Below are 14516 nucleotides of genomic sequence, written 5' to 3'. Positions count from 1 at the left end.
GTTAATGATTTTTTTCTTTCCTTCCTTTCTTTCACCACACAGTAGACTTTCCAATCTGAAACAGAAGTAAAACTTTGTAGTGGCAACACATTAATTTTTCTGAAAAGTGCTATTAATATAGGATTCAAGCAATACTCTTGATAACGTAAATTCCTAGATAAGAAACCCTGCAGATACTTACTGTTAGCTCAATATGAACAACACACACCATCTGATTAATATCAACGTCCCAGCCTGGGAGAGAGAGGGGCCAAAGGTAGCGCAGCAGGCTGTGACAGGCAAACACGCAGCGCCACCCCCCCAGGTCCCTCAGAAACCTGAAGTCGCTTCTGCTGAAACCGATGGCAAAGCTCCTTTGAGCATCAGCGTATAGTGGGTAGATCCCCTGGGGAAGAATTCCCTGTATTATCACATGTGTACTCAAAACCACCGTGGCGCGCGGCACAGCGCTGTTCGCAAAGCCCACTGCTTCGCCGGCTCTCAGAAGCCAAAAGCCATGTCTTGCTTCTGCTGCATTTCAGGTGCCCGGACTGTGTGAGGCAGGTACTTGCTTTAACCATCTACCATTTGCTGTTTCCTACCCAGAAATTTAAGGGCAGGCTTTCCAGCACTCTGAGCAGGCCTTCCCTGCTGGATTTAAGCGTATACTATTTCTGTGCTGGACCAGCATTAACTCCAGGTCAGATGTTGCTGGCTGGTGCCCCCCCCCACCAGCTCCCTCTCCATTTTGGTTCAGGACCGTGTGCTTTCAGATGTATTAACACACTCTGCTTTGCAATATTAACTTTCAAGTAACAGGGAAAGCTTTGTATCAATACATATGGTCAAAACCTATGCCAGAGAGGGTGTCTAAGTGACCAAGTAACTATTAGCAATAAGAAAATTATCTGCTCAGATGCGGAGTTCTGGGTAATATTGGATTTTACATTACAATGATGGTGCTCTAAATCTAATGTGCTTTTTCTCTGTTAGAGTCTGTTTTCACTGTCAAACCCTTTTTTCCTCTTTTTCTGGTTTGCGCTGCAGCTTTAACAGCCGATGTGTAAAGTTTGTGGTACATGAAGAGCACAACGTGGTGTTATTTCAGCCCTCCGAGAAGGATCCTCCCCAAAAGCCAATGACTGCACTGAACAAGCCTGCCAAACGCCCGTCTCTCCTCCCTCTTACATACCAAACACCTTTTAAACAGCTTTTTGTCTAGGGCGATGGTCAGATATCTTGTAATATTGCTCCCCACAAACCTGTTACCCATCCACAACTCAACGTTATGCAGACCTGGCCAGCTTTCTGGCTGCAGAGCACACATCGGATGCACTTTGCATGCTGCTGAACCCCATCTGTTCCGCGCAGCAGCGAGCACGGCAATATCCCCGCTCCTCAGGAGCGGCAGCAGAGAAGTCGTCTATTGTGGTTTAATTAGCAGTAACCCCAGCCTGGGGGAAGTGCGAAATTTCACTTTGCTCCCTACACCACGGGTCTGAGGTGGGAAGGGAGGGTGCCAAGCCCCTGGCTTCACCCAGCACTGCAGCACAGGGAGAGCCGCCCCCCGCCGCCCCAGCACAGCACCAAGTCAACTCACAGGATCTCCAGGTCGCGCAGGGCTCGGAAGGCTCCATCTTCAATGCAGCTGATCTGGTTGTTGTCCAGTTGCCTGCAGAAAGGAAGGGAGAGGATGAAGGCTGGCCGGTACGGGCAGAGCTGCCTCGGAGTGCCAGGTTGGGGGCTTCCCTGTCCCCGAGGTGTCCCTCCACCCCCTCGCAGCGCCTGCTCGCCACCCGGCGCAGGGCTGCTGGCTGCCACGCTGCTCCGGCTCCGCTCGCTGCTGTCTGACAGCGCTGCACGCTACCGCACACTGAAGCCTGTCAGGTCTCAGTAAATATTAATTGCGTCTTTTTTTTTTTTTTTTTTTTTTTTTTTTAAAGGCAGAAGGGAGTAATTTCATTACATTAGGGCATCCAATCCATTATGAGCTTTTACCGTCATGTCACTGAAACAATTTCATTAAGCTAAAGGCCTGTAAATCATTGGAGGTCACTGTGCTGCCCTCCGTGACCTCCCAGAATGCCTCTTTTTCTTTTACTGGAAGTTGGAGTCCTCTGTCCTGACAGTACTAAATCTCCAGGCTTTATCTGCCCAAGAGCTGTGAGAGTGCATAGGGAATACACCAATTCCAAATTAGACTCCACTAATCTAATTTTATAGTCTTTTTATTATTCTAAGCACCAAATGTCTGTGGTGGTTCGATGCCTCTCTGCATTGTTACTGGCCCCATCTGGTAGCCCATTCTATTGAAAGATTTCTGACTAAATACAGATTCTGCCTAACTGCATCAGGGAGGGCAAACCAGTGACAGAAAGCATTATGCACACATACACTTAAAACACTATTTTGTTTCAAAACGTGTAATTTAATATTTGGATGGTGGAGTTCTCTCATTTGTCTCCCTGCATACGCACAATTTAAACATATTTTACAATATATGTGGATACACCACTACAGCTACACTGTTTCTTTTGCTTAGAAAATTAAAGTTGTAAGTTGTAATTTAAAATTCAGTGATTATATTTTCTGACATCTGATCCCTTAGATTTTACACATAGGGAAATAAAACTATGTGCCTACCCATGGATAAGTAAAATAGCTGCATTTCACAAAAAAAGAGATGCAGGCTCCTGACTCTATATTATACTGTCCTTTGCACAGCATAAACTTTAGATTTGGTGAGGCAAGGACTATTTGACCAGTGTGTGTAAAGTATCACGAACAAAGATACCAAGGTTGCATTGTAGTTTCTGGTTGGTATTAAAAAATAATACATAAGCAGAGATAGCAAACATATTACACCCATGTACTTGTACAGTTTTACCAACTTTCCAATTATTTGCTGTACCTCATTCTTGGTCTGAATAGACATTAGTCACAGATTTCTTGTTATACAATAATAAAGTACAGACAAAGCAAATATAATCTTTATGCACCCTCTTTAAAAATTGAGTTAAATCTACTAATTTTGAACATACTGAAAATATATCTATTTGACAACTATGGGAAACCTACCCTTTGCAATGTAGTCCAGTCTCCATGAACATAACTTTTTTTTTTTTTTCCCTATCATTTAAAGTACATGAAAACCCAGATACACTATAAGGACTCCTAAGAAGCTTAGCAAGTATAAAGCCCGGCAATGTTTTCTCATAGTTCTCATGACTTTGGAGAACATGCTGAATTTGTCAAAACTTCAGTGATGTCTCCTATACTGACAGATACAGGGATGCAAATTATCCAAAATGGATTTTTCTCTACCATAAGAGTTTAGGTACAGTAGATACACCTACATATATAACTATATTCATATGTATTTATTTATGTTCTCTCTATTTCTCCCATCACCTAGCAAAGATGCTAAAAACTGTATTTTTGACTGCTGGGAGGACCAGTGGGTGCTGGGTAGCTTCTCCTGAGATCCCTGTTTAATTGTGTGGGTTGTTAAAAACTTGTTGCTGCAACAGAAAGAATGCTGCATTTCAGGAGGAATAAACTTAAAATGAGTTAAATATAACACTGGTTGCACAACTACGTACTTTACACTTGGCTTTATTAAACATAAAGTTGGCATGTGCTAGCATGATGAAGAGAAAGCAGATGCAACTTGAGAATCGCCTCTCTTCTATGGGAAGTACTATATTCCCTATTTTTATTTTAGTTATACTATAATATCGATTTTTCTGCCAAATACACTAAAATAACCAAATAAACCCAGCGTGCCAGTCACAAAGCCTTCTGATTAAAGGGCTTCATAGGCAATGTATTGGCTTTTTTAAAAAACGCTACTCTTATAGATTGATTTTTGTTGAAAAAGCATCACGACAATCTTAATCATATTTCCATAGGTCCAGTCATGCTAGCGCTAACAACCTGCTTTAGCCTGTGTGATTAATCCACAGGCTCACAGCAAGGGAAACCTCTGGACGCCCAGAAGGCATGCACTTAGAAGGACAGTCCGTAAATAAGGAGAATATTCTTTAAAGCTACACCCCGATTCTGTGTGCCCCATAAACTAAACCTGTACGGCCTCTGGGAGCCATCCACACGTTTAACGCTTCTCTGTAACAGAGCTCATGTCTCCCACGCCGAAGCACTCACATCTGTGTTTAACCCTAAGCATGAGAATTTCTTCTCAAAAAGAATATAACTGTTAGTTGTCCTAAAATTAGGCGTGAGTGTTTTTAAGACCCTTCACCTCCCCATTTATTTCTCTGTGTGTAAAGACAGAAAATCTGTTTCGTTGCATCCGTACAGCACTGCGGCGAGCGGCTAAGCAAAGATGTGAGATCTGCGCTCGAAGTCTAAACAACATCTTCCTGCCAAGTGAACGTGTTAGTTTGAAGTCTTGAGAAAACTTCATGTAAAGCCTTACAGAGAGGCAAAGACAGGTGTTCAACACATATTTCTATACCTGTGAAGACAAAATAAAATTCCTGGGATGTGGGCTAGCAGCCACATCACATACTCAAGGTGGATGAGCTGTGCATGCAACTCTTTAACACACAGAACAGAGAGGCCTAACATTTGTCGGGAAGAACATCTTACTTGCATAAAACTAATCATATGAAAAGAAAGTCAAAATTCAAATTTAAAAAGAAAGAGGAAAAAAAAACACATTACTATTTCAGCAGAGGTGACACATAAATTTCCTTGAGGAGCATGTGATGCTGCTCTCATTGCTTCACCCCTGCCCTCTGGATGAGGCATGCACGCACACCCCGGGCACCGCCGCCAGAGACAGGGATCAGCTGCGCCGGGCTTACTGGTAAATTTAAACAATGGTCTCAGCCAGCAAAAGCATTTATTCAGATCCAAATGCCATCTCTATTCTTCAGCATTCATACCCTTTCTAGAAGATATTTTTCTCCTCAATATTACGAAAAGGATGTTATGCATGTAATGGCCTAACATAACGGTGGGGAAAGGTCAGACAACACAAACTCTGATTTTAGACACAATTTTAAAATGGGCAAAGTCACTTTTAATATCCCTGCTCACTCCTGCCTTTTGAAGGAATACAGCACTAAGCTCAGACTTTTTCTATAACTACCACATGATTTAACTGCCTTGGAAGAAAATAAGGGTTCTCAGGCAGCAAAAGTGAGCCTCTGCATCTGAGAGGGGCTGCAGGATGAATGAAGCCACAATAACTGAACTGTGTGAACACAATACATATGGCACATTGTAAGAGCTACAAGCCAAGGAATGAACAGACATCACCAAACTTTGAACTTCCACATTTTTGTTGTTAGATAAAAGTTAGACCCCTAACTTTTATCTGTGTTAAGGAGTTTGGGTTAAATGCCACCTCTCTCATGCATGAGACACAAAGCACTGGACTTGGGCTGGGTGACATTGTCAGCAGGGCTCTCACCGTTATGTCAGTGAGCTGAGATCCCAGCCTGGGAAACCCAGCAGCTCGCCCGTGATTGAATTACCTCCTCTGACCTCACCTAAGAGGCTCCAGGGATCTGAGATCTCCACAGCAGGCAACTGGCAACCAGACAATACAAACAGGTACAAAGAGCAATACCAGAAGGTCTCAGAGTACAGAGCAAAATACTCGAGCAAGGAAAATGTTGTATGGGTGTATGGGATTTAGGTCAAGCGTGACACAGAAGAATGCTTATAAACGATGCAAGAATTTATAAAACTATTCGGAGAAAAAGGCATCTTTCATATGGTAGAGCTATGATACATAATGCTTTATGTATTATTATAATCTGACTCTAACCATGACTCAATAGATCGTCTCAGTTTTTACTAAAAGGCAGGAAAATTATATGACTAAATTACATTTGATTGATCATTGTCTATCTTTAAAATTGGTGTTCTAAAAAAAAACAACCTGAGACATAAATCACTTCTCTATGAAAAGAGAAGTAACACTGCATCTTAATAGATTTATATCACTGGACAGGCTATGGCTTGGCTAAGACACCACTTTTAACTGTTTAAAACACAGTTCCCCTGGTAGTATATAACTCTCGTTTATCCACTTAGATTTATACATTATCTATCATACATGAGAGTTAAATTTCAAATAACATTTGAAAGGAATAGGATTTTACAACATTGATATTCTTTTGCCATTTGAAATGATCTTTTAAACACTAAGGTTTTGAGGTTTTGCTCACAAAAATAGGGAATATTTAGTTTTCAAATACATTTGAGAGATAAAAAATTCCAGCAACAGAGCTGATAAAATTTTTATCATGCTACTAGATTTAAGATTCTTTTCTTAAAAAAAAAATATACCTCAAACTGTTCTAAAATATTAAATAATTGAATTCTTCCAGGGTGAAATTTTCCAAAACCAAAATAATCTAACCCTTTACTAACAGTAGAAGTTAAGTCATGTTTAAAACCCTATGTTTACAGTACTAACAATGTTTCTTCATAGTACACCAAGCAACCTCATGCTGTACATAAAAGCTTTCAATATTTTTTCTGCAATTACCCATACTCACATTCATGAAGAAGAGGTCCTTCAAGAATCAACTTTTCACAATAATGAGCTGTATAATCAGCATTTTGTACTTTATTTGTTTCAGTGAGGGATTTTATTTTTTTTTTCCATTTACAAACCCTACTGAGGCCACTGTAGAACTCAAGTGTTAATCTGGGTTTTAATTAGACTGCGTCAGTAGTTTAATTACTATAACCTCATTCTATATTTTGGCCAGGAACTAGTTAAATATTTGAATAAAAGCCTGTATTAACAAGTGCTGTAATAAATACTTCTCAGATTTCTGTTTCTCATATTTTACTTGTTTAGCATAAGAAGTGTTAGAATAGTTACATATTTAAGGAAGTTCTACTGTTACAGATACAAAATTACTCTCTTAAAGATATCTACTGTTATAGACCCGAGATTAAGCAAAAGCCTTTTCCTTGTTAAGAAAAGACTTGCATATTTAACCAGAAGTATCCGTATTAAAGGTGTTATATTATTAAAGTGTTTAAAGGAATTTTCAATAACTGTTTCATGGGAAGGTAAATTTGCTGTAGCTTAGAATTGTTGTTAGAAAAAAAATGAATCTTGTTAATTACATCTCTAAAAGAACCTGTTTGGACAATATTTTTCCCAAACTCTTTCCATTTTTTTTTCTTAATACAAACTGCTGGGTCTATGCCACCACTTTCTGGTACTGTTTACACCCCGGCACTGAAGCTTTTCAATAACCTGTAAGAATTAGAGACACACTCTATAACATTTATTGTCCAGCCTCCGATCCAGTCCTCATAACTTTGAGAAAGTTAACATTTCAAAGGACAGTGACATCCATACACCTATGTAAAATTTCTCACATACCAAACTGAAGACCTTATCCTTAAATTGAATGGATAGGCACCATAAATGGTGTAAGATGGTCCTTTGAAGTTACACTAAATTCAATTATATTGAAATAATAAAAAGTTTTTTCAAAGATGCGTTTAATGCATTTTTCATGTTTAATTTTTACTCTTTATTGCTGGTTTACTAAAATTTTTCCATAAAATCTTGTTTGTATTAGAAAATTTAAAGAATTGGTCCATTACATTCACCATTAAAATAATTCTCAAGTGGAGTAAATCGGTGGTGCAAAACACAAATGACAGAGCTGCTGTGATCAAGCCGAGATCTCCCTCCGGGATTTTTACAGGTGTTCCAATTTTCCTTTTTCTTTTTCTTCCAAAAGAAATGGTATTGCCAACAGCTACGGTTGAACATCTGCATGAAATAATTGTGCACAGTCATATTCTCTGCCTTCAGTTTTCATACCCGACCTATGTTGCCAGTTTGTCAAATAAGGAGGGAGCAATGTCTGATTTGGAGGGGAAGAGCTGCTTATAAATAATTACTCCGCAAACTATTCAAAAGTATTCAGTATTTACTCTTAAGTTCTTTTATTACATTAACTCACAATTCAAAATCTTGCTGTCAAAAAACAGACATCACATTAGCATAATGCAAAACTTAAGTGGCAAATGAACATGTAGACTGCTCCTGTCTCTTCCCACAAGGATAAATACACACAAATCCAAGATTTCCTTTCAATGTCGGGGGGTTTAGAACAATTTTTTTTCTTTTTTTCTTTTTTTTTTCTTTTTTTTTAACTCTGGTTGCTGGTGTAACAAATAGTGCATACCAAGCACAGAAATGGCTGTCTCCATAGCAATTGGGGCAGGTTTTGCGGTTTCCCTAGTTACTCCTGACTGATAACCATCTGTTGTTCTCCTCTGCCATAGCCCCAAAGGGGAAAAGGGGAAGAAATAAGGAAGATAAAGTAGGTGTTAGAGAATATGAAAGTTATTTACTACAGTGGTTTTTACATTTTCAGCAGGGTTGCACTTAGTTAAAAATCTTTGGTTTATTTGTTGTTATTTTCAGTCGACAAGTATCAAATACCACATGTAAAGAAAAGTTCTAATTCCAAAATGTTACTAAACATTCACCTTATTAATAGGAGCTCATGCTAGGGAATCATATTAATAATATTAATAGCAAATCATATCATTAGGGATGTTACTAGGAAACTGTGGAAAATCTGAAACTAAGGCACTTATATATATGCAGATATTTAATCTAGTTAATCCGTAGAAATTTGTAATGCACACAGAGCACGGGGCAGAGAAGGTGCAGGTCAGCATCCACCTAGCTGCTGCAGGTAGAATCGGATCGCTAAGTAACTGCTGCTTTCCACCTTTGATCTTCAAGGATGGCTGGAAGTTACCTCTGTCCACACATCTGCGGCCACCATTTCCATCAAATCTTAACCCCTGTCCTACCCTTCAGCGTGCCTGTGGGGTGCTCTAGGGGAGACACTGGTACAGCGGGTCCGCAGGGACCAGGCTCCCTGTGCCCGCATCCCTCCTTGAGGACCGCAGCACTGCTGAACCCATGCCATGGGCAGCCCCCTGTGGTCCTGCTGCCTGAGACGCATGTCAAGATGTGTGCCATAAGCTCATGTACCATCACGGTATGTCATACCATGGTGTACCATACTGACATGGAACTAATAGCACATAAATCATGCTCATTTTGGAGGAAAACCAAACAAGCCCCCAGAGGCTTGCTGTTACAGCAGACCCATACAGCAGCATGCAACTGGGGTTTGTTTTTTTTTTTTCCCCCTGAAAATGATTATGTCCGTATGGTCCATGTAGCAACAAATTCATTACAGAGCCAAAACTTAGCAAATAAAGACACAGAATGCTTCATCCCTTAATATTAAAATTTCTATCAGGGTCCGTTGTCAAAGACAGATGACACCTTTGTTTGGAGCGCCCAGCATTTCCAAACCATGGCTTCAGCAGGACAGGGGACTGCAAGAAACTATAGAGTGACAGCATAAGGCAGGGTTATTGCTCTGCTGGTTCTTACCCACAGTGCAGGACAGGAGACGTTCTGGACACCAATAACTACTGCTGCCCCGAGGCCACCACCAAAGGGCTGCCCTGGAGCTGGCCCTGCGCTGCCAGCAGGAGCTCAGCCAGCGCGTGGCTTGGCGAGGGAAGGGGCTACAGATGCTCGTGTGTGCTGCCAGGGTGAAGGGTGGGATGTAGCAAAGCAAGGTGGTTATTTAACAGGGCTGCTGAGGGGAAATCATATTAATTCTGGTGTCTCTTTGTTTACACATTTTTATTATTAATAATTTACTAAATTCAGCTTTGAGAGGAAAACTAGGGCTCTCATGCCTTTAAGAGGCTTAGACTTTTTCAGCAAACATGAAAATTACATGAAGAGATAGAGGCTGTAGCAGAGAGCAAATGTAATAGACCTCGGCAACTAAGCGAAGGTAAATGCGCCCAAGGGCCAGACACCAGAAGCACCTCTTTTACAGAGTTAGGAAGATGACAGAGCAAAAAGGAATCTTGACATTCAATCTCCAGACATCTGTCCCCTTTGAAATCACATATTACATTAGATTAATTCTATCACCCGCAGTTATACAATGATTTGAGAGATGTTTTCTAGCTCTTAAAACAAAAATTAGGAGGAAATAATCCCAAAAGAGTAAATGCTGTGAGTATAGTCACAGCAGAGTGTCAACCTTGTTACAGGGCTGGTAATTTTGGGCAAAAAAATAGAGTTATTTTGTTTTAGTGACTTTTTTATTAATTACAAAATTAATATTAATACCTAGTGGATGCATACCCAAGCAATTAATGTCTTGCACTCATGAACTGTAGTATCTTAGGATAACACACCAATAATTTTTTTGAGTCAGGTTTATCCTGCTGTTTTAAAAAACTAAAAATGGCCAGTTAAAGCTGGAGAGAGAAGTAAAGTTTAGAATATCTCAGTCCCCCATTTTGGTTTGGGGGAATTTTTTTTTTTTTTTAGTTTGGTTGTATCCATTTCCTCAACATCCAAGAAATGCCAAAATAATAACTAAAACCCACAGTCACTGGAGTATAGTCAAGGAACACTACATATTTCAAGACGATGCATTCATTTTAAAACACTTTGATATGGGTTTCCAGTACTGATCCTGCTTAGCACAGGCTCAGAAACTTTTATACAGTATTCCAAAGAGCAGGCTATTTCATCTTCAATACAGCTGTGGGCTCCACTTTTAGGATACATGCCACTCCAAATGATAAAAGGTGTGGGGGGGTGCTGCTTTCATTTTTTTTTGTTTGTTTTTACCTCTTTTCTCTTATACTGATCAGGCAACAGCAACTCACCTTTGAGACATGAAATTTAAATTATTATAGTAATTTCCACTCTAAACTGGCCACTGAAGAATAACCAATGAAGAATAAGTGTTTTCAATTCCTTTAAGATGAGAAGCCACTTAGCTTAGCTACAGGTCTGCCTTGTGAGTGAACAAGAGTGTTAGCCTACATCTCTGGGCATTGTCAAAGCCAGGGATTTTGTTTATAACGCACAAATGGTCCTAAATGGCTGAGGTCCACAGGCAGCTGCAAATTCTGACTCCTCCCTCTGACTACACGTTTCTCTGCTTTGCAGGTATGTGACTTCTCATGCCTACTGAAAAAGAGCAGCAGAGCCAAGTACATCATGTAACTATGCTCCTAAGGCTGTTCCTCTCTTACTGATATAAAACAAGGCCAGCAACAGATACTATACAAATATTTGAAAGCTGTTTTCCAGTGGTTGCTTCAATGCACACGCAATGTCATCATCATCTGCTTTTAACAGTCTTTATAGCTGTCATTTTTTAGTATCATATCTCATTTTGCAAGTCAGATCTGTGGCTGACTGGTAATCAATACCAGCTAAGCACACCAGCCAGTTTAGATGAGTCGGTGCTGGGGCTGGGAGACAGACATTAGAATTCCGCCTGGGGTTTCTGAGCTTTTAAGGCATTTACATCAAACTTCATTCTCACTACTCAAGGCAATGAATTCAAGTTCCACATCCAAATTCCCACTGGAATGACTTCTTATGGTCTGACTCTATACTTCAACGCTCCAAATTTGCTTGTTCTCCCATGTGATTTCAAAAAAATACGTTAACATAATAAGTGCTTTGGATTTCTGAATTATCCACTTACCCTACAAAAAGGTGGGTTCTTGCTGTGCATTTTTATACGTTTATTTATATTTGTACTATGTTCATAAATATAGTACTCTGCACTTCTCTGGGCACTCTGTGTGTTTATATATGTAACTCCTGTAGGTACGTAAGTACATTTGCTTACTCGTATATAAGTACTTAGATATGTCCTTATATATGAGTAAGCAAATAACATTCCTGTTTTCCTGAGAAGACTGGTAAAGGCTTCAAATAAGTACTAAAATCTGTTATTTTCCTACTGTTACAAAGTGGGATATCCTCAGCAAATGCTGTGTAAAAAAGAAACCATCCTTTCCAGATCAAAGAAGATCCTTCAGTTAAAAAGCAGCCCCGAGAGTGGCTTCAGGACTGGGAGGGTGCTGGGTCAAGGAGACTAGTGATGTGAAAGCACCTTTGTCACAGAGACCCCAAAACAAGGAAATAATTTCTGTATGGAAGGGGATAAGCTGGGAGAAACTGCAGAATGCAAGACCTTTGACTAGAAGCTGCTCTGGGCCATACGCTTGTGTGCACTTAGGTTTAACCGCTGGACTTTCACCAAACAGCCTGCTCCACACTGACTGCCTTTCATTTCACATATGTGTGTAGTGTTGTCTAGCCTTGTCGTGCTATATGGTAAGGTCCATGGGGGAGGAACCTCATTTCTGTGTGCATTCAGAGCCTCATGCAAGAGTCCAGAGCACGCCAGCCTAAAGGTGACTTCTCATTATCAACACTGTTGAAGACCACTCATAGACATGGAATATCTGTTGGGCAGTTACACATGACTTTGAAGACCGCCCTTCTTTCTCCAGTAGTTGTCTATATTCAATTTAATAACCTCATGACATATTTCATAAAGACGATGTCACACAAGTTATGTCTCTGTGACTCGTGTTTTCCTCCGCCACCCACTCCTTTGCCCAAGTCTACACCAGGCCTGGACCACTAGCAAAACTCACCTGTGCTGGCAATGAAATGCCTGCACATAAGAAATGAAAACCCAAAACACTTAACAGGGCATGTACAGAACAAGAAGGGTTAGGAAATAATAACATGTTTCTAGACAGAAAAAAAAGAATTTTAAAGAAAAGTAAATCACAAGAAAACCCAGAAAAGATTGCAGGAAAGGAAAGCAAATAAATGACCTGATATAGTAAATGGGAACCAAAAAGAATGATGTGCTTAGTTATCTGGGGACTTGGTAATTAGATCAATTTTTAAATACTTTGAAAAGTGCTATGAAAATACACAGTAAACTGGATTGCAGTTGACAAAAATGCCATTTTGTTTTATTGTTTTCAAGCCAGCCAAATTCACGTCATCTGTGAAGTGTTTATCACCCAGGGTAAGGACAGCAATACATCCTGCAGATCTACGTTTACAAGCATTTTGGAACAAATGTTCCTATTTGAACACCCATATGAACCATAAGCATCCAATATATTTGGATCACTACATTCAGTTATGTTAGAAGATCTTTAATTTTCTGAACAATGTTTTACCAAATCATTGTGGCACTACTATATATCCTGCAGGAACAGGGAACAGAGCATACGTGACTACTCTTCTGCATATTCACCAGGGAGTGTTTTTTTCCACCTACATGAAACCATAGGTCTATTTCTTTTAATTCATAAAAGCAAATGGCATCAATCTATTTTTGGCATTTGTGCGATTGCTGTAGTATTCGAGTCCCTCACCCTTTAACTTATTTATGCATCCGCCCTGCAGATGCACAGCTGTCAGCAGCATAATGAGGTCTTACAAAATTTCAGGAACCGAACACAACACTTCCAGTCCCACTAACCTACATCATTTCTAAATTAAAATATGCCTCCCTGGCCTCAGGACACATACAGTATCAACGTAACCACAGAACAGGGAGAGTTTATATCAGAACTGCTGAACACCCCCCACTGCAATAGATACTTACTGACAATGTTATTGTTCTTATGAAGTAAACTTATAAAGATATAGGTAAAACATGCATAACAGCACTAAATTTTTACCGCAGTACTTGAAAGTAAAAATATTGTCAAAACCTGTATCGGTAACCGATATCTTCACATAAGCTTAGTTCTTTGGTAGAACTTGCAAGCAGCATAACAGGTGCTGAAGTCTTTCAGCTTTCCTTCTGGATCACTATTTGCTCAGAGAGATTAACTGCTGGACAAGGAATAACTTGACCCTGGATCTGAAACGTCACAGTTTAGAAATCCTAGTACCAAGGGACAGCCATGATCTCCAAGACAACACGCATTGCAAAACCAGGACAACAGGTCACCTCCAAAGGGCTTTATTCCACCTTGCAGGAGACTTGAGTGAGGGAACTTGGAAGTCTGCCTTTATGTGTAAAAGAAGGACTTCTAATGAACAGCAGTGTAAAAGAATTAGTCCATTTAAAACTGGTAAAAAACAGCATCATGAAACAACTGCATTCCCAATTTAAAAAGAAAAAAAAGATATAGAGGATGGCTTATTAGAAGATATATGATTAGCATTATTCACTAATTTTTACACCTGACATCTAACATCAGCAGGAATATTGAGAGGCAGGCTTATCTAGAGAATTTCATGGATAGACAAATAGTTATTATTACAGTTATATTTTTCTCATCAAATTACTATGTTTTAATTTTTTAAAAGAAAAATATTTCATTTTGAAATTAATAACAGCAACCTGCAGATGACCTTAGATATTGTAGATTCTTAAATATAAATGGCTACATGTCTAAACTCTTCTCAGAGTTTAGTTTTCTCAGTAGCCACTGAAGAATGATTCCACAAGCCTTACAAAACTGAAGCCATTAACAAAGAATCTTAAAAGTTAACTTAATCCATGAAATTTTCTTGCTAGGTGGTATTTTTTTATTAGTATTTTTTTTCTGACATTAGTTGATAAATATATTCCTAGAGGAGACAGCTACTTCCTCTGCCAGGACTGTCATAACAAAAAGGC

At 39.6% G+C, this 14516-nt stretch overlaps 1 protein-coding gene across 1 annotated transcript in view; it reads right to left on the bottom strand.

The window, feature by feature from the left end:
• Window positions 1-14516, bottom strand: part of SLIT3 (slit guidance ligand 3) — a 531529-nt gene that overhangs the window by 230693 nt on the left and 286320 nt on the right. Inside the window, exon 7 of the mRNA XM_027779712.2 lies at window positions 1580-1651. Within this exon, the coding sequence (XP_027635513.1) occupies window positions 1580-1651 (72 nt within the window). The remainder of the gene's footprint in view (window positions 1-1579; window positions 1652-14516) is intronic.

Source organism: Falco peregrinus, chromosome 8, assembly GCF_023634155.1.
Source record: "Falco peregrinus isolate bFalPer1 chromosome 8, bFalPer1.pri, whole genome shotgun sequence".
NCBI lineage: Eukaryota > Metazoa > Chordata > Aves > Falconiformes > Falconidae > Falco > Falco peregrinus.
The sequence above is the reverse complement of the archived record's forward strand: the minus strand, read 5'-3'. Positions and strand labels throughout refer to the sequence as shown.